This window comes from Triplophysa rosa, linkage group LG14, assembly GCF_024868665.1.
Source record: "Triplophysa rosa linkage group LG14, Trosa_1v2, whole genome shotgun sequence".
In the NCBI taxonomy this organism is placed as follows: domain Eukaryota; kingdom Metazoa; phylum Chordata; class Actinopteri; order Cypriniformes; family Nemacheilidae; genus Triplophysa; species Triplophysa rosa.
In genome coordinates this window covers 3261099-3281941 of record NC_079903.1, presented here as the reverse complement: position 1 = coordinate 3281941, position 20843 = coordinate 3261099, and the positions used below count along the sequence as shown (strand labels likewise).

The 20843-nt window shown below is 40.3% G+C and overlaps 2 protein-coding genes across 6 annotated transcripts in view; one reads left to right on the top strand and one right to left on the bottom strand.

Annotated features, from left to right (window-relative positions):
• lrfn1 (leucine rich repeat and fibronectin type III domain containing 1) overlaps positions 1–20843 on the bottom strand; it is a 309368-nt gene that overhangs the window by 94538 nt on the left and 193987 nt on the right. Inside the window, exons 1-2 of one of the 3 annotated variants that reach the window (XM_057350502.1) lie at positions 12977–12997; positions 10200–10287 (exon numbers count right to left, since the gene is read on the bottom strand). The gene's annotated coding sequence lies outside the window, so the exon portion shown is untranslated. Of the gene's footprint in view, positions 1–10199; positions 10288–10947; positions 10994–12976; positions 12998–20843 lie in introns of those variants that run through there. The other 2 variants (XM_057350503.1, XM_057350501.1) reach the window with 2 other exon arrangements.
• LOC130564436 (uncharacterized) lies at positions 15190–19160 on the top strand. Of its 3 annotated transcripts, XM_057350520.1 has the most exons (6): positions 15190–15291; positions 15486–15678; positions 15777–15983; positions 16357–16473; positions 16832–16985; positions 17123–19160. In XM_057350520.1, the coding sequence occupies exons 2-6, from the start codon at positions 15561–15563 to the stop codon at positions 17238–17240; spliced, it is 714 nt and encodes a 237-aa protein (XP_057206503.1). In that variant the 5' UTR covers positions 15190–15291; positions 15486–15560; the 3' UTR covers positions 17241–19160. The 3 variants fall into 3 exon arrangements, 2 of the variants coding, with proteins under 2 accessions (XP_057206503.1, XP_057206504.1); XR_008964252.1 differs by having other exon boundaries at positions 16343–16473; positions 16832–18530; XM_057350521.1 differs by lacking the exon at positions 15486–15678 and having other exon boundaries at positions 15233–15291.

Genomic DNA, 20843 nt, shown 5'->3' with positions numbered 1-20843 from the left:
TACATTGTGCGGGGTCCATTATGGAGGAGGACCTTGACGACCTTCAACATAACTCTAGGTGTACGGTTCGGTCTGTCCAAGTACACCCGGGTAGTTGGGAGGCTGACAGTGAGAACAGCTCTGGTGGTGTGATTAATGTAATCATGAAGAACTGTAAGATGTAGCTCTTTACAGATTTTACATGGACGTTTAAGGTTACAAGACTCTACAGCATGAAACCGTCCACATCTCCAGCAGCGTTTATCATCTTCAATCCAAGCTACGATCTGAGCGATAGTCAACTTCTTGAAAGTCTCACAAGAGTTAAGGTAGTGATCCCTGTTGTCACAATAGGGACAGTAAGGCTTGGGCTTAGAGCTGGATTTAGGGGGTGTAGGCTCAGGAGCCTTAGCTACGCTCTCACGTGTCAGGAGAACCGGCCTAGGCTGCTCTCTAGGATGAGGCGCTCCTCTAGCTCTACTAGGGGCCTTTGGGGTTTCGTTCTGGAACATAGCTGCGGCTCGGCTGGAGATACGTTTCGCTTGGGACTTGATCTGGAGCCACCCTGCGAAATCAGGAAGTGTGTAAGTCTTGTGTGTGCCCGTCTGGAGGATACCCCGATTCAAACAGTATTCCACAAAACTGTCACGATAGGCTGGTTTCAAGTGGCTTAAGAGAACATGATATTTATACTGTTCGTTGATATGATTGTGATTGCTCAACAAATTGTCCAAAGCTAACTTAAACAAAGCAAAGTCACTCTCAGTTCCACTCTCGAAAACTGGCAATGTAGGTCGTGGAATGCCATTGGCTGAGGCAAACAGGAGCTCTGGACTCAGATAAGGTGAGCAGACAGCTGGGGAGAAAGGCACAGATGAAGCTGCTTGAACGTAACCTGGAGCATGAGATGTCCCTGCCGAAGCTTGGTGGCTGGAGACAGGGAGCTGCAATGGCCCTGGAAACGTTGTCACTGGCGCTGTTGCCATCTGGTGTTGCCCGTAACGACGGGTAGGTAGTGTGGCTGTTATAGGCTGCTGTGTCACATGCTGCATGTTGATGCTTATGGGGTAAGCAGCAGAGGTCGGGTTGGTGGGCGTGGCTGAAGGCTGAGGTGCCACATTTGACGTTGATGACACAGAGGGCATTGGGATGGCAGTATGAACAGAAGGGGCCATGTCAGGGACTGGCGATGAAGATGATTGTGGTCCCGGACGTAGTGCATCTGTCAAGGGCGCACCCACAGAGTGAGTAGCAGGTAAGGCCCACTGTGGCTGTCTAGGTGCCGGCTGGAACACCGCAGAGTCATCAGGATCATGCTGTTCTGTAGGACAGGGCAGCAGCGATGATGTCACAGCTGGTGACTGGAAAGGGGGCTGCTGAGACTTCGAAGACATAAGCTGAGGTGAACTGGTCTGGCTGCGCTGTGCTGCAAGCTGGTGCGTGTTTGGAGAACCAGAGTCCATAGGGACTGGAGTGGTAGCACTAGAATCTATTGAGAGCATGGAAGATACAAGCTTAGCCACTTCAAGCTCGGTCTCTGCTTGTTGAAGTTTACGCTGTCGTTCTGAGTGTTTGGACAGGACCAACTTTGCGGAAAGAGCTTCCTCTTGCATGCGCTGAGCCTCTGTAGCTTGTGTCTGCAGTCTTTGGTGTTCCAGATCAATCATGGAGTCCTCTTCTACTTGCTGCCGTAGACTGTCATACTGTCTCTGTTTAATCTTCTCCTCCAACATAGCTGTCTGGACGCTAGAGAGCTCTGGTGGGACGTAGACGCCAGCAGATGTAATAGAACGCCTACTCACTCTGGAGTGAGAGCTGACACCGCTGCGAGATGTTTTACTCGAGCTGCTTCGGGACTTAAGGTCAGTTTATGGTTCTGCGTAGGACCTACGCCGTAACATACGGCGTAGCCTACGTACGTAGACGACGCCGTCGTGAACATTTATGGTTCTGCGTTGAGAGTATGTGTCATACTGCAATTACACCGCCGAAACGCTAGTTGGCTCTTTGTGTTTTCATGGGTTTGCTCTTCTTCGCCGATGTTTTGTGTGTGTGTATGCTAGTGTTTGCAAACAACAATGGAAGCCAAACCGACGTTAGAGGAAATCTCTCTCCAAGAATTCGCCGCCATCTGACAGTCTTTATAGTTCGCCGAAGAGGAGTCATACAGATGCGTGTATTTCCGAACCTCTTCAATCAGACGCTCAGTAACTTGGTCGATGTCGATGCTCACCATGTTGTTCTTTTGTGGACTCTGAACTTGCCGGAAGAAGACACCAGAGAAGAAGATGCAGGAAATGCGTAGAAGGAAGTACGATGCTGCCAAACCGACCAATCACAGCGCTTGCGGTCCGCGTAGGGTCCGCGTTGAGTTGACGCGTTGTTACATTTTTGGAGAGGTGCGCGTCAGGCTACGGCGTAGGGTACGCACAGGGTACGCGGCTCTGCGTAGGCTACGCCGTAGGTTACGGCGTAGGTCCTACGCAGAACCATAAACTGACCTTTACTAGGACAGTGAGGGGAAGCTTTTGGAGGAGGGTCACCTGCAGGTTGGTAGCCAACATCGTAATCACATGCGCAGTGACGTTTGTTTATATTGTTATGAAACGTACTATAATATGTTATGAATGTCTATAATAACCACAGTGTAATCAAGGTCATTTTAGCAAAACTGTGGTTATTCCCATAATTTACATGCCAAAAGATATGATAACTGCACTTTTACTATACTATATTAAAAAAAATCAATTGGACCCACGTGACAGGGCTGACATGCATTTCTGTTCCAATAATCGCACATCTGCAGCACTATGTGTGCTGGACAGGAAACACGGCACCTTCACGCTTCAATCCGCCAGCCGGCCTCAAGTTTCATGAGCTGTTTTATGTGTTCCCCATGATAGAGAGATGAGCAAGGACAACATCTCTAATAAAGCCAAAGGCAAGAAATGTTTTATTTGGTAGGGACATGATGTAAATTGTATCGTAAGTGGCCCATCAGAAGGACTTTGTAAAATATTGATTACCATCGGGATGAATAATTAAATAAAAGTTAGCAGAGGTTGTTCAAGGCCACTACTATCGCATTAAGAAGGCTCCTCATGGGACACAATAGATCCGCTTCAAATTTTTCTTCTGACTATCGTAGACAGCTAGCGTAGCTTTTAGAAATGGTGACTGATTCGAAAAGCTTTTCACACGCCATGGGACATAAGTCTGAGATAACTAATTACCTTACCATCACAAAAAAACACAACAAAGAAAAACACCATCACAATTTTGAAAGGTAGTGTTTTAACTGCACGTTTAAAAACTTTCTTGATCTTGACCCAGAAAAACACTGGGTATGTCAGCTCGGAGAGATTTTTCACATGCAGTGAATCAGAAGGAATTAATTTGTCATTTCTGCATGCACAGTTAATTGTGATTGTTTTGTAATGAAGATGAAGGGTTTGACAGCGTGACCCCTGCCGGGCCGACACAGAGAAGAGCTCTGCTGTACAGCTCATCACAAACACTAGAAATCACACTGACAGGTTAAATGGAATTCATCACACACTGATGATTTCTGCCTTTAATTGTCAGAAAAAAACAACGACAGCACTTTTGGCATTTGATGTGATTTGATTAATATAATGAATTGAATTGTGTGGCAACTGGCAGCACTGGAGCACACAGTCATTTGTGGTTAATCTTAAAGAGTAACAAAGACGTGACGTCACACGTACTTTGAGACATGAAGCAACAGTCTACAGGCCATACGGACCACGTCACATCTCCAAAAACACTGTAAACACATTAGTGACCATCCATCCAGAATACCCAGCAACACACCAGCTTCATTATAGTGACTTTTGTACTGATATGCTTCATTCACATTTTCTTTGTTTATTAGGGCCCGAGCACGAAGGAGCAAGCCGCAGGCTTGCACCGCAGTGCAGAGCCCTTTTGTTTCTGTGTTGTTTATTAGGGCCCGAGCACGAAGGAGCAAGCCGCAGGCTTGCACCGCAGTGCAGAGCCCTTTTGTTTCTGTGTTGTTTATTATTATTATTATTAGGGCCCGAGCACGGAGGAGCAAGCCGCAGGCTTGCACCGCAGTGCAGAGCCCTTTTGTTTCTGTGTTGTTTATTAGGGCCCGAGCACGGAGGAGCAAGCCACCGGCTTGCACCGCAGTGCAGAGCCCTATTGTTTCTGTGTTCTTCTCCCTCTTTGATCGCTAATTTGAAGGCCTAAACATGCTCAAAAACTCACAATAACTTGCACATGCATCAGACGTGGCGAAAATTTACGTCTGATAGGGGTTTCAAAATTAGGCGTGGCAAATTGGCTCGCTAGCGCCACCTAGAACTGCCCAGGCCGCTACGCAAAACGTACATGCACCAAATTTGGTGGGCTCATAGAACACCCCAAATCATTAAGAAAAGTATCTTGGAGCATATCTCTAAACCCAACAGGAAGTCCGTGATTTTTGATTTCCTGTGCAATTTTGTAATTTGTTTCAATTTCCAGTCGTTGTACTTTAACGAACTCCTCCTAGAGTTTTAATCCGATCAACATCACCTTCATGTCATTCTCATCTTAAGGCCTTTGCGAAGCTAAATTGCGGAGATCTTGACTTTTCATGGGGGAACGTGACCCTGGCGGCCTGCCAAAGTTTGGCGTTTCGCCATGAACAAGAAGTTGTTTTAACTCAGGCATACAATGTCCAAGAGGCACCAGACTTCACCCAGACTTCACACATTTGATAAAAGTCCTGGCCTGAAGACATCTACATGGTAATTTTCAGATACAGTTATAGCGCCACCTGCAGGAAACAGGAAGTGACATGTTTTAAACTGTGATTAACTCCTCATAGAGATTCAAACAGGTCAGCATCATATTTGTAGAGTGCAGCCAGTATGATCTTCAGACATTTGTGATGATACATTGAAAGATCCTAACTTTTCGTTGAGGGGCGTGTCCGTGGCGGCCTGACAAAGTATGATGTTTCGCCATGAAACAGGAAGCTATAGTAACTCAGGTACACAATGTCTGACCTGCCCCAAACTTCACATGTTTGATAAGAGACCTGGCCTGAAGACATCTACATGGTAATTTTCAGATACAGTTATAGCGCCACCTGCAGGAAACCGGAAGTGACATGTTTCAAACTGTGATTGACTCCTCATAGAGGTTCGAACAGGTCAGCATATATTTGAAGAGTACAGCCAGTATGATCTTCAGACCTTTGTGAAGATACATTGCAAGTTCCTGACTTTTCGTTGAGGGGCGTGACCGTGGCGGCCTGACACAGTTTGAAGTTTCGCCATGAAACAGGAAGCTATAGTAACTCAGACACACAATGTCTGACCTGCCTCACAGTTCACATGTTTGATAAGAGTCCTGGACTGAACACATATCCATGTCAGTGTTCACTCATAGCAATAGCGCCACCAGCTGGCAAAAGGGAGTGTGACACATTTAAATAAATAACAGGAAATCTGGTACATGTAAATAAATTAAAATCTTTCTATAATATAACTTCCTAGACCTTTGTGACGATACATTGCAAGTTCCAGACTTTTCATGAGGGGCGTGTCCGTGGTGGCTTGACAAAGTTTGATGTTTCGCCATGAAACAGGAAGCTATAGTAACTCAGGCACACAATGTCTGACCAGCCTCACACTTCACATGTTTGATAAGAGTCCTGGCCTGAACACATATCCATGTCAGTGTTCACTTATAGTCATAGCGCCACCAGCTGGAAAAAGGGAATATGGCACGGAAAAATCTATAATGTAACTCCTTATATGCACGTTGCCCACCGTTCACTGTTCCTGAGGCCGACGGGTGGTAATGGCACAGGGTTGCGGTTGCACTTTTGCGCGAGGGCCCGATCATCGCTGCTTGCAGCTTTAATTCTTCTTCTTCTTCTTCTACCTCTTTGATCGCTAATTTGAAGGCCTAAACATGCTCAAAAACTCACAATAATTTGCACACGCATCAGACCTTGCAAAAATTTACGTCTGATATGGGTTTTAAAATTAGGCGTGGCAAAATGGCTCGCTAGCGCCACCTAGAACCCAGTGTTCACTCATAGCAATAGCGCCACCAGCTGGCAAAAGGGAATGTGACACATTTAAATAAATAACAAATCCTACTATAATTCGCCTGCATAAATTTTATTGCCTACCATTTACTGTTTTCCTTACACAATCGTGCAGCAATTGCACTTACTTGTCTATCATCTCAATACCAAGAAAGAAATCTCTTGGACCCATGCTCTAAACCCACCGTGAAGTCATTTATTTTCACTTTCCACTGCACGTTCTTTGCAGTTTTTTCCATTTCCAGGTGTCCTACTTTAACAAACTCCTCCTAGAGCTTTAATCAGATGAACATCGACCCGTTGTCCAGTCTGCTCCAAACTTAACATGTTTGATAAGAGTCATGCCCCGAAAGAAATGTTAAATATGTCAATACTAACCTACAGTATTGCGCCACAAACTGGCAGCAGAAAATCTGGTACATGTAAATAAATTAAAGTCTTTCTATAATGTAACTTCTATATGCGCATTGTCCACCGTTCGCTCTTCCTGAGGCCGACGGCTGGTGGTTGCACCGGTTGCGGTGGCACTTTCCGCGAGTGCCCGAACATCGCTGCTCGCAGCTTTAATCTTGTATTGATATCATAACTAAGGTTCTATTGGTGAGCTCACACAATGAAAGCCAACACAAAGAAAATAGCTTCTACAGTGTGATTTAGAGTCTTGGCACTGCAGAAAGAAAAAGCTTTTAGCCATGATATCAATCACCTCTCATACTTAAAACATCCACTGCAAGAGTGCTACATTTATCTACACGTCAGAACATTCACTGCAATAGTGCTGTATTTCTCTACACGTCAGAACATTCAATTCAACGGTGCTGCATTTCTCTACACGTCAGAACATTTACTGCAACTGTGCTGCATTTCTTCTCTTTACATCAGAATGTCACTGCAAGAATGCTGCATTTCTCTACACGTCAGAACCAGTGGCGGCTGGTGAAAATTTTTTGAGGTGGGGCTGTGTCACACTGGCACAGAAAACTATTTCAGCAAGCAACAACGTTAAAGAAAATCTAGTTACCTGTTTATTCATTAAATCAGCTCTGATCAGTTAATTTACCAGTCTCAGTTAAATTTTGGACACTTCCATGACTGATACAAATCTGAGGATAACCAGGATCTACAAGAAAATTAATCAGGCGCTTCATATCCCTCACTCCCGTAACTGTCCATGCTGGATCTGTCCCAGTTGCTTTAAACAACAGGCACGGAAAGCAAAATAAGGCATTAGCAGAAACGCACCCACATAGCCAGGCCTTTTTGGTGTACCAACGGGAAGAGAAGCTTCGCGTGTACTTCTTCCCTTTTTTGCTTGTCTGCTGTCTGATTAAAAGGTCAGGCTGATCTGGACCCAGCTCCTTTACTTTCAGTTTTTCTGCCAAAGTTCTCTTCTCAAACGTACATTGGAGTAGAGATTTTACAGAGTTAGGTTCGTGTCCGGAATTATCTGAGCCCGCCATTGTCACACAATTGGAAATTGCGCCACTACAGACCAGCCCTGATTTTAACAGTTTGGGGCGACAGAAAAATCACCCATTTCAGATAAGATTTGTGGACGCTGATTGGGTAAATTTTATTTCACAACTTAAATATATGTATATCTTGAATCAGGATTTGACTAAATTCTTGTGGGCGATTTCTCGATCGCCCCTCAGCTGAAATTGAGACAGGCAGAGAGGCCATATTGTGATGATGAAAACATATTTTCCACAGATGATTATCTGTAACATTACATTATGCAAATATACATTTAAAAAAATTATATAATTATTATTTTGTGTGTGTAGCTCAGGGAGGGTGTCGCCCTAGCACCCTCTATTGGCCAGCCGCCACTGGTCAGAACATTCACTGCAATAGTGCTGCATTTCTCTACACATCAGAACATTTACTGCAATAGTGCTTCATTTCTCTACACATCAGAACATTCACTGCAATAGTGCTTCATTTCTCTACACATCAGAACATTTACTGCAATAGTGCTGCATTTCTCTACACATCCGAACATTCACTGCAATAGTGCTGCATTTCTCTACACATCAGAACATTCACTGCAATAGTGCTTCATTTCTCTACACATCAGAACATTCACTGCAATAGTGCTTCATTTCTCTGCATGTCAGAACGTCCACTGCTCTGCACATTAAAGATTAATGGCAAAATGGCACAACAAAGGTTTCAGTGCGCACACACAATTGCACCGAGTGGTAAAGAAAGCCTCTATCAATCCAACACTTATTTGTGATGCATGCATCTTAGGGCATGTATTAATGAAGCTCATTATAAATGCACATATATGATTGTTTCCATCACCTTGGTGAGAACCTTGCAGCGGTATTGTAGAGAATAAACTTGTTAGCTTTTGCTATGAATAATACAATAAGCTGTTGTGTGTTGTAGCAGGTAATGAATACTTCATGACTCGTGTAGGAAGCGGACAAGCGTCTGTCCGCCTAAACAACATCATCTGTCAGATGAGAGAGACCTGGAGTTACACTTTATAAGCCTTGTACTTTAAAGGTATTAGGCACGATTGCTGATATCACAAGATAAAGACCTTGTCGATCTATAAATTGGCTAATGCAACACTATCTAAGTAAAAGCAACAGCAGATATTTTATTACAGTTTTTTTCAACTGCTAACAAGCATTGTTCAACACTGAAGCCACATTTTCAAAACTCTTCACACAGTTTGCAAAACAGAAGTCTGTGCAGACCAAACTGTGACTCATTTTTCATTGCTTTCAGACAAAATTCATTCAGTGACCACATTTTTCAAAATTCACAAACACTTTCGTCATTCATAGTCCACAACCTGCAGAACACTATCAATTTACAGCACATTTTTCAATTGCTAACACACTGCTTTCAAAATGGTTAAAACACTTTTAAAACAGAATGATGACTAATGCTATGCATTTCTGCAGTCATTATTTTACGTAAAGTATAGACAATTTTAGCTGAAATCCTACTCAGGTGATCTGCTTTAGTCTCATTACCATGATTTACTGTATTTATAAAGGGGATGTTAGGAAATATGGATCAAAGAAGAGTGGTTCAGAGAGGGAGAGACAAAGGAGAGGAAGACCAAGACCAAGAGCCGTAATCTCTGATGAGATTATTGAGCATGTAGTAAATCATGGTCTCTCTTTGAGAGAGGTCTAAGGGTGCAACCAAATCTGCCGCGTTCAACAGTTGCATCAATAGTACAAATCTTCCGACAAAACAACAGGTGAGACAAGCATCCTTTGATGATACTGTAACTGAAGTAGATTAAATTAAAGTAATTAAAATCTTTTCATTGTCACCATTGTATTGGGGACACGCCCCGCCCCCAATTAATCGAGTACTCGTTTTTCAAACCTGTCCAGTACTCAAAATGAAATATGATCAAAAATGCCCATCCCAACCAAAGCTAAGAATCACTACATGGGTACGTAGTGCAGACTTGATAAACTTTACGTATGCTTTTAAATGTAACTGGATCTGGCTAACCCAAACTAACTTCTAACATCTTTTATAGCAACACACTACACACCAGCTATGGTTCTACAGTCAGCTTTACATGGACCAGAGGAAGACAACCATGAGCAATAGTGAAAGAACATGTATGATTTATATGAAGGCCCTCAAAATGTCTTGAATGCCAGTCTTAATGACTCGTTTATGATGACTCCATTTACAATGAGTGCCAAAAAATGCTGTAGACACAAATGCAACAACACGAAACCTGTGCCACATATTACCCCTGTATATATTTGCTGTAGTCCCAGAGATGATTAGCCCTTCTGTTGTAATCCATTAAAGATGATGATGATGAAGAAGAGGTCAAATATCATGTCACAGCTTTCAACCTCCAACTGTCTGACTGTCTTCTGTTCTCCACCACATAAACCACAGCTCAGGACTTACAGGAAAACATCAGAATCCATTCCAAACATCAGACTCTGCTCTATTAGACTTTTCTGTAAGGCCACATTAACTGCAAAAAGTGTTTCGGCATGTACCAAACCCATATTTCCTAGAATTCCAACGGCAAGGGAACTGAAAACAGATGCTACGTTCACAAAGATGTGCACTGAAAAACAAAAGCCTGAGAGAGAAAGCGGTGTTATTGTGAACGATTGACACTCACCAGATATGAAGTTTGTTCCAGTGTCAGTCATCTCAAAAGGGCATCTCTCGTCTTTTCAAGGGCTTCTGGGAAGCTGGAGTGATGCCACCTGTAGCCATGACAACAGAGAGAGAGAAAGAGAGAGGGAGAGAGAGGGTGATGCTTGTGGTACTGTGTATATAATTGTTTCTCAGACAACAAGAGAAAAAAGCATGCACACTTTGCTTTTATCATCATCATTTGTTTGTGGTATCTAAAAGCATGTAGCTGAATGAGATGAGAATATAAAGAGAGTATGATAAGAAAACAGAGACAAGGAGAAGAGAACAGCAATAAGAGAAGAAAAAAGAAGAGATGAAAAGAAATGAGAAGAGAATTGTATTACATGTGTTGAGTGATTGGCTTGACTGAACTGATGGTGATGTTGTGTTGTATCATATCACATCAGTAACTACATTAGATTCTATGATAAACATTCATCATTACATTGTTTTGTATAACATCTAAAAGATATTGGCAATAACAGAGCTGTAGAGGTGAAATATCCATCCAAACACATCTCATGTATATTTCATCAGAGGTACAGTACAGTAAAGACCAAAGGGACAGATCATGAAAAATTCACACCATTAGTTTGGACTCAAGAAATAGGTGTTAAGAAATATATTTTCCATGAACTACTATTTGTGTTTGCTAAGGCAATTATCCATATTACAACTATAAGAATTACTGTAGAAAAAAAACATTCACCCTGAAAGGAGTAGTTCACCTTCAAAATGAAAATTCGGTCATCATTTACTCTTGTCATTTCAAACCTGTATGACTTTCTTTCTTCTGCAGAACACAAACAAAGATATTTTTAATATTTTGAATTTGATATTTTTGAGATTCTTTTGTGTTCTGCGGATCTGTGAAAACTAAACCAATTTAGTACATTCCATTGCCATATTACATTCAAAATGGAATATAGGCCTAATACAAATGTATACATAAGAAACATTAATAAAAATAGAAAGAATAATTTCAAAGGTAAACAACTAACTTCAGCTTATGCATGATGCAATTAGTTTATCTAAATTAGTTTTAGTTTATTTTTTACTATTAAATAGTAATATATTTGTCCACATACACATTTTGGCAGGTCGTCGGAAGACACTTATATTTTAGTGTGTTAGCTTCACTCAGCAGGGACGTGCACAGACATTTTGAGGGGCATGGGCTCAAGTGGAAAAAAGGGCACTTCTCATATTTGTTTTAATTTTTTCCAAACAAAATGTTAAATATATTAAAATAACTATTTTTTGAAATCCCTCACACTCACCCAATTGTTTCATTTTCCAATAATGGTCTTCTGTAGAATTCACAAATTTTATCACAAGAACAGACAACAACATGAAATTAAGCCACATTGTGTATGTTTTCTATGCTAAAGTTTCAAGGATATATTTAGGATAAATGACTGCACAAAGGAAAATTACATATTTTCACTAATAATTTGTTTATTTTGCACACGCCAATAAACTGTTGGTGTCCCAATAACACCAAAATAATTAAAACAATGACCTTCACATTAAACTGAAAAAGGTAGTTTGTGCTAATTTGTTATTTTACATGAAAAAAACCTGCAAAAATAATTAAAACACACTGCAAAAAATGATTGACAAAATACAAAAATACAGCTGCTTAACTAATTATTATTATTATTATTAATATTATTACCTATAATTACACTTACTGTACCACGCACGCGCACACACACACTGATGGTGACAAGAACTTTGTTTCACATTTGAGGGAGGGCAGTTTAGATCTATCAGCATACACAACATATAAAATGGATAGTTATTAGATGAGGAGTCCGACATCAAACTTATCAAGTTATTGTTTAAGGCAGGACACTTAATGTACAATTCAATTTTGAAATGTAAGTCTATTTTGCTTTCATGTCTTCTTTTTGCTCTAATGGAAAGGACATTCCAAAATACACATAAAGTTGTTTGTTTTAAGCCTTCTATACCCTCGTCTGTTTGCTTCTGTAGATTTCTTCTAAATTATCCAAAACAAGCTGCATATATATCTGCATATGTAATCATAACATTTTATGGGAAAAGACTCTTGATGTAAGTCATATTAACTAATAACTGGTGGTATGCTTTAGTTATTTTGTTTATCCTGTTCATCTGAATTGCCTGACAAATGTATGCAAGTTAGCACATTTTAATTACTTAATGCCTGGTTTACATATCAATGAGGCGATTCTGATGACGTTATTAATTTGACTGTATTCAGTTGTAGTTTCTCCATCAAGTTAGCATGTATGCCAACGATATACCGCCTCAGCCTTAGCGAAACTTTAGCTATTAGCTTACTCATTAGCTCATAAGTGATGGATGTTAGCAAAACAATATTTGCAGTTTGCAGCAAATGTAATATTTAATACTATACATTGTCTGGATAAAATATAATGAAATAGCCTAGGCCAAAGGTTTTCACAATGTGAAATGTGTATAATAGTTTTTTCTTTCCTTTTCTTTCCTTCTGAATCAGAACTAATACTAAACAAGTGTCAGAATAGCTGCTGAAATTAGCAGGGATGAACACATGGTGTAGTTGCAGCTAGCAAAGGGATTCACTGTTAAAGCTGATGGTATACTGTTTAAGATATATATTTTCAATTACTGAAATGTTTTTATGTTAATTAAAATGTCACTATGACAATGTGGACATGTGAAGCTTGACAACATTTAACTACAAACACATTATGTTGAAAACTAGGAAAAATGAGTGCAGATACTTACTGTGTGTGCTGCAGATGTTTTAACCTCTCCACTGAGGAAAGGCAGAATGGGGGAGGGGATGTCACTGAGGACATTAGACAATTTCTTAAAGGGGCGTTTACCCCAAAATGACAGGGTAGACAGCAATTACAGGGACGCATGCAAAAAGCTTAATATTATTATGAAAATAGAATATAAATTATCCAAATTGTTTTATTAAATACATTGTTGAGGACAATAAGAACATTCAAAAATATTTTAATTTTGTGCAATGTTTCTTGTCACAGAATAGTCAGGGAGAACCCAAATGCAGGCAGGCGATGAAGGGGTTTTAACAAAGGTTTATTAACAAAAACAAAACAAAAGCCCACAATGGGGAAAAACATACACTATAAACAAAAAACTTTTTCCAAAAAGGAAAAACCAAACACTTCCCTCTGGGGGGCAAAACGGGGACTAAAACAACAAACAAACATAACTCACAAGAACCGGACAATGCAGGACAAGGCAAGGTAGGAACACGAGAGATGCAGGGACACGAACATGGAACATAAAACAATGAAGCGACAAAAACTAGAGACTGAGGGGAACATTAAACAGGGAAACAATCACAGAGGATAATTACAAAAGGGAGGTAGGCCAGGTGACCGGGATTAACAATAATGGCAGACTACGGGAAACTAAGAGACGGGACAGGAGGACAGTGGCACAAAGTAAACAAAAGCCACGCGTCTCCACACAAAACACCCGCAGGACTTCTGTCACGACCCTGTCCATGGAGTTAAAAAACTCGAAAACAGGAAGGACAGTCCTGGCAGTTTCCACTTTTTACACTCACTGAAGTTAGCTTAGTGTGAGGGACATGCCAAAATCACATACATCAAATCAAAGAAAATGGTATAAAATGATAAAACACATTTTAAGAATCTTCTTACTGCAGTTGTATGTGTGTAAATATTAGGACATTTATAATAAAACCTCAAAATGTCATTATTTTACATTATGTTCACGATGGCTCAGTGTTTCTGATGAGGACACCAAAAGGCACTTTATAGTGATAATGATCCATCTGAATTAATGTCGTGTTGAGCGAGCCTGTGAATCACAGAATGTGTCGTTGGAATCAGAATGTAAACGTTGTTGTTGCAGGAATATCTCAATTTTACCCGGATACAGCAATGCTATTTTCTGATTGGCTGTTCGGTAGTTTTTTTTTATTAGCTGGTGCTAGTGATGGGAAGTCCGGTTCTTTTCTGCGAACCGGTTCTTTCGGACAGTTCGTTTCAATGAACCGGTTCAAAAGACCGGTTCACCGATTCTCTTACACTCTGACGTTAGTGACGTAATGACGTCACTCGCCCTGACGAAACGCATCAAGTCTATCATCCCTACCGGCTGGGATGAAAATACACTCGGCACATTCAAATATAAACCAAAACCTGTAATCATAACTTCTGTCAGTTAACATATCACGGCATGATCTGTTTCTTACATATACGTTTTGCAACTAAAGCACCCAAATAGGCAAAGTGAAGTGCAGCAAACTATGACATTTTAAGTCTTAAAGATAAAAACTAAAGTGAATAATCAGCATTTTAGAGAAACTATATGATCCATGCATAATTCAATACGATTTATGTGTTATTAAATAAACTTACGCTTTGCCAGATTGCTCCATATATTTTAAGTCTTTTGTTCACGTGCGCTCGTAACATTATCACAGCATCAGTTGTCCACACTGTTCTGTAGCCTCACGGTGAATCACGCATGCTCACTAGCTAAGCTCATCGGTTCTCACTCAGTCGGACCGACTCGGACGTGACCGAAAGAAGCGGCTCTTCGGTTCGTGTACTGCTGAATCGAAATCTGTTGGGAACCGGCTCTTGACTCGAGAACGAGAACCGCTCTAGCAGTGGCATGAACGTAAACGGCGCTGCAGATTGGTTTACTTACAGTGATAAAGAAGTAATAAAGTCCTAAACATCTTTCCAATGTGTTTTATAGTATCACACCTCTGTTTTATAAAAATATCTGACTTAGACGCTTTTTATCTGCTTTAAAATTACACGCATGCGCAGTATCATCGGTTCTGAGTCGGCCATGTCCGAAAGAAGCGGCTCATCGGTTCGTGTGAGTAGCCCCAGAGTGCAGTGTGGACGATGGGGCGGGGCGACATATCTGGGCGGAGCTCCATGTGTCGCCCCGCCCAATATTCAAAATTTCCGGTCTTTGACATTTTACTCCGACCCAGCAGGGGGCTGTTTGTGTTGAAACAAGCGAAGCGTTAGCAGCAGCAGAAGTAGTAGTAGTGATGGAAGGAACACAGACGGCACATGGTGAGAAAAAAGTTGCTTAAATTGGTTTTTTACTTTTATATTTTAACGGTTACCGTGCCTCCGAAGTGTTTGTGTAATGGGGCAGCGAGGCAATCTTTCGGACGCAGCCCATAGCTTAAATTAATTTACATTAAATTCAAGAGGCTACAATAAAATATAACACAATTAAACTGTTCTTTGTTTTAACACTTTAGAACATGTCACTGACCACGGATTAAACGTGTCCCTAACACAAATGAAGAACCACACCGTTTTAACGAGAGGAGAATATGACTATTCTAAAGGCACCTCTTGAATTGTGCCCGTTTTGTAATTTCACAAACGCGGTGTCACACATGGTACAGATTCATGCGCGTAGACATTTGGAAGCTGCCGTAAAGTACAAAGGTTTGTTTTTCCAAACTGATTATGTGCGTGCGTATTCTAAATTGTGGTTTATTTCTTTTGGTAATGATGTATCTGTTGTATACATCAACAATTTTCAGATTTCATCATTGTCAAATGCAGCGGCCAATGCCGAGAAAGGGCTAATTTTCACTGCTGCTTTTGTGAGAAGACTATTATTCATAAGTCACAGTTAACAAGTCACATATTGAGCCATCCTGCCTGTCAAGATGTCAGTGGGCCAGGCGTTACTCCGGTCACAACATCAGAACAACACAAAGATAATGTTGTGAATAAAGACTCCACAGGTAATAACTAGGTCTTGTTAGACCACTGATCTTAAACTCAATTCCTGGAGAGCCACAGCACTCAAACCATATGTTACCATACATTGCTCAAACCCTTTCAAAATCACCTGATCCAGATAATCAATGTATTCAGGATTACTAGAAAATTCTAAACAGGTATGGGTAAGAGTTGGTTGGAACTGTGACCCTCCAGAGTTTGACACCACTGTGTTAGACAATATAATGTATTTTGTTGTTTTATTTTAATATATGTATAAGAGATTTGAGGTGGACAGCAGTACATTACTGAATTTATGATGATGAAATCAACTGATACTGAATTTTTGATGGTTCAATCAACGGATAACTTTTTTGATCAGTTTATTACCTTAAGAGTGTTGTCTAAACATGGAGAACGAAAACATGATGAAGGATGGTGCAAACAAGCCAGCAGTTACAACTGAAGCAGACTCCAAACTTCAAACAGGAAACAATTTAAAGATTTCAACAGGTAAGTGAATAATGATCTTGTAGTACCCAGGCTTGTCATGAGTTTTTCTTGGTACAATGAACGTCTCAGAAAAATATCATGGTTTCACAATATAAGATCTTGCATAATAAGAAATTCCATATTGATTCATTTGTAAGTTTTGTTCTACATGATCACAAAGATTATTTTTAAGAAAAATGTTAATATTGTCAAAATAGTATTAATACATTGAATATTCATGATAAAATTCACATACACATTAACAACTTGAGTCATTGTGCTTTATTTCTGAAATGATATAATTTCGATAAACACGATATATATGATATATATTGAATGGTACACTTTAAGATTATCAGAATATGTTTTGTTTCAACAGCTTCCTGTGGAAATCCTTACAGAGATTTTGAAGCAAGTAATTCTTACATCTGGGGATTCTGCATACTTGACCCTCTCACTGGTGTGCAGGTGGTTTGGGGATGTGGTCAAGAACGATGTTTTACAGAGAGGAGCACACTTTGCCTGGCTAGACAGTAAGATTGTTCCTGTTGTAGACAGTAAACCTTTTTCTGGTTCAAGATTTTTTCCACTTGAAATGTGATACAGGTCAACTTAAACTTTGTGATCTGTCTTTTCATTTATCGTGCCTATATTATCATTACATTTTTAGGTGTGGTCAACTGGAAGCGTTTCTCACCGCAATATTAAGAAAAGTACCGGGTGATGTACAGCATCAGGGAATGCTTACAATGCAGATCCCTTTTCAAGTCCTGTCCACCAGGGTATAGGGGGAGAGGCAAACGAGGTGAACTGCTGGGCTTTTACGCAGAAGATATTTGTGAAGGCTTTTGCTCCCAGGATTGTTTTTATGCGACAGGAAACACGTTGATATATTGAATGTATAACTTGTGCAGAAGGGAAAGAGAAGGCACCTGCAAACTGTAAAATGCAGTTAAAAAAAACTTAAACTTTGTACACTTCTACATTTATTCATTTGTTATAAGAAGCAGAAGGGAATCTGTAAAATGCAGTTGCAAAAAAACAAACTTGAACTCGGTACACTTTTCTACATTTATTTGTTATAACTTGAGTGCAGAATGGAAAAAAACTGCATCAATCTGTGAAATGCAGTTACAAAAAAAAAAAACTTTTACTGTGTACACTTAACCAATTATTCATTTTATAACGTGTACCGATGTGCAGAAGGGAAAAAGATAGCGGCATAAATTTGTAAAATGCAGTTGCAAAACAAAAAAAAACTTACTGTGTATACACCATTTATTCATGTTATAACTTGTGCCGTTGTGCAGAATGGAAAAATAAAACGGCATAAATCTGTAAAATGCAGCTGCAAAAAAACTGTACAATTGCTGTTGTGTTAATAAAAAGCCATGGCCAGCACGCATTATGTTAACCTTATTTGCTTGTAAGAGGTACCCTATATATTGATTCTTTAAGGTTTCTATTCTATTGTTTTCATATGTAGATGAATTTACTTTGTATTTCTATTAAATGGGGCATTAAGTTAATCATTTCTAGGCAATGTTTCAATCAAATCAAATATTTTACAAAGGTAATGTTAAAGGGGGTAGGAGTTACATTTTATAATGGTGATAACGATATAATTACAGCATTAATGGGCTTTTCAGTAAAGTTTAGGGATGTTCTAAGGTACACGTGAAGAGTTCACATGCAAACGCCTATATAAGTGCTGTTTAAAATGTTCTTCTAAAATTAGCGTTCTTCAGGCTCCTCGGTTTACGTTGAATGATTTCATTAAAGTGAAATAACTTAATATAAACACCGGAGCCTGATAAAAATAATCATTTTTTGAAGAAATGTCAGACGGCACTCGTTTCTGTTCTGTTTGCCGTATTCCATAATCTATTGCACTGTCGTGTACTTCCGCATTCCAAACTATCCAAAGCGTCATACTTCTCTACACCAATAAGCTGTAAAAGCGTCACACTTCTGTACACCAATAATCTATTGTTCATCATGGACCAATAAAAGTTGAGGTGGTCGGGGCGACATATGTCGTTACGCCCAAATGTGGCGCCCCGCCCCATCGTCCAGAGTGCACTTTGGGGTACTTGGTTCGTGTAGGCTACTGCTGAATAAAAAGCTGTTGCAACCGGTTCGTGTCCGAAGAACAGGTGTTTTTGTCGAAGTCTGTTCCCCCTATGTTTCCTCCTATTAGAGTTGTTCCTCATAGCGCCCGCTACGCAAACAGCGTGTAGAGGGCGGGCGCGTGCACGTTCCACTGGTGATTTTCAATTATTTGTTGAAAATACCAGATATTCTCATACCATGAATTATATATATTTTCACATTTCCTGTTTTGTATGACTTCTAGCCATTCTTTGGTCTGTTCAGTTTGTTTTAAAATGTATTTTGTAGAACAACGCAAAATGTTGAAAAGCAATATAAAATACGTTTAAATAAATAAGGATGAATTTAAATACATTGTAAAATGGTTAGTTATGTGTATGGTAATTGAAAATCACCAGTGGAACGTGCACGCGCCCGCCCTCTACACGCTGTTTGCGTAGCGGGCGCTATGAGGAACAACGCTGAGGAAACATAGGGGGAACAGACTTCGACAAAACACCGGCAACCGGAATCCGCTTGCTTCTCGCACATGATGATTACGTCATGTTTAGATTTATATAATCTTGTTTAGAAATTAAATAAAATGTTCATGAAAACACCGTGGATTACTTATGAAACAAATAAATGTTTAGTTTATTATTTTTACAAACAATTATTTTTAGCCTTTACAATAATTAACATAAAAGCACAACTGCACCAACGTTTTCTGTAATGCATTTTAAGCAAGATTAATATAAAGAATATGTTTGTACAAATATTTATGACCATTAAAAAGTGTGATCTGTGTTCAAATGTTTATGTTCATGTTGCAAATGTAGTTTCTTATATGTTGAACCGATTGTCCGGTTGAACCGGTTCACAAATCGGACGTGTCCGAAAGACAGCTCTCGGTTGGTTCAGTGGTGATCCGAAAACTGTGGCAACCGATTCTTGAATCGAGAACGAGGATCGCTCTAGGCGGAGCGTTCGATAGAACACGCCACTGCACGCATGCTCACTATATCAACTAGCTTAGCTATAACTTGGAATAGATTCTCCGCTCGTGCTTAACAGTTCAGTTCAGCGTGTAGTAGTGTACTGTTGGATTTACTGAAAAGTCGTTGATACTGGCTGGTTTATTTTGAGTCGGGTGGGTTTTCATGCATGTCAAAAGTGAGTAACTGAAGGAATTTGTGGATAAGTGCTTTTTGTAGACGCGAACCGTTTCGAACGATTCAGTCCGATTTGGTGAACCGGTTCCACCGGTTCATTAAAAAGAATCGGTTCAAATGAACGATTCGTTCGCGAACCGGCCATCACTAGCTGGTGCGTGGCAGGGCCTTCTGAACTCTATGGGGAACTCGCTTGATTCTTCTAATAGCGGCGCAACTTGGTGGGCGTTATCCTGTAAATTTCTCTGCGTGAGAAATACAAGGTGTGGCGTGTGAGCGTGTGAACGTGTTGAAATGCGTGCATGAGACTTGAGAGCCCTGTATTTATCAGCATGAGAAATACGTGCGAGTGTGTGAACAGACTAAAATGTGTGTGTCTCACGGTGAATGCGTGAGACTTGAGAGCCCTGTAACATGAACAGAGTTTAGCGGGCTGTGCGTTGGTAATAATGGTCCGTGGGGAAACGCAGTGCTGCGTGTATATACTGTAGTTAAATGGATTAAACGAGGCTTGGAGGCAACAAAAATTGCCTCGATGATTTTTTGTATTCGAATTACTTGAGTTACTCGAGGAATCGTTTCAGCCCTAGTTTTAAACTCAGAACACACAGCAATGCCAAATCAACATCCAAGCAACCACCCAAGCAACAACATCTTAGTAAATGTAAATGATTTCTCATTGACATCAATGAGATCGAATAGAGAGAATTCTCATAAATGTCTCTGTCATTAAGAGTTTCAAGAGATCCGAACAATGCGACAAACTGAGCTCAGATTTTTCAAGTCTGCAATCAAAAGTCAATATTATTGAAGATCTCGATATGATGTCTTTCAGGAGCAGACAGAAAATCTCACAGCAATTTCCACGCAACAAGATAAAAAAGCTGTAAGGTGGCTCGATCCGGTCTGAGTGTCATTACATAAACTGAGATGAAACGCTGATGTCATGAAACAACACAAAGCAGATGTCTGCATTACCCATGTCTCATGTGACTCTCCCTCGTAAATCCAAACCGTCCGCTTTCTCTCTCTCTCTCTCTCTCTCTCTCTCTCTCTCTCTCTCTCTCTCTCTCTCTCTCTCTCTCTCTCTCTCTCTCTCTCTCTCTTCTCACCTGGAACTCATTCTTT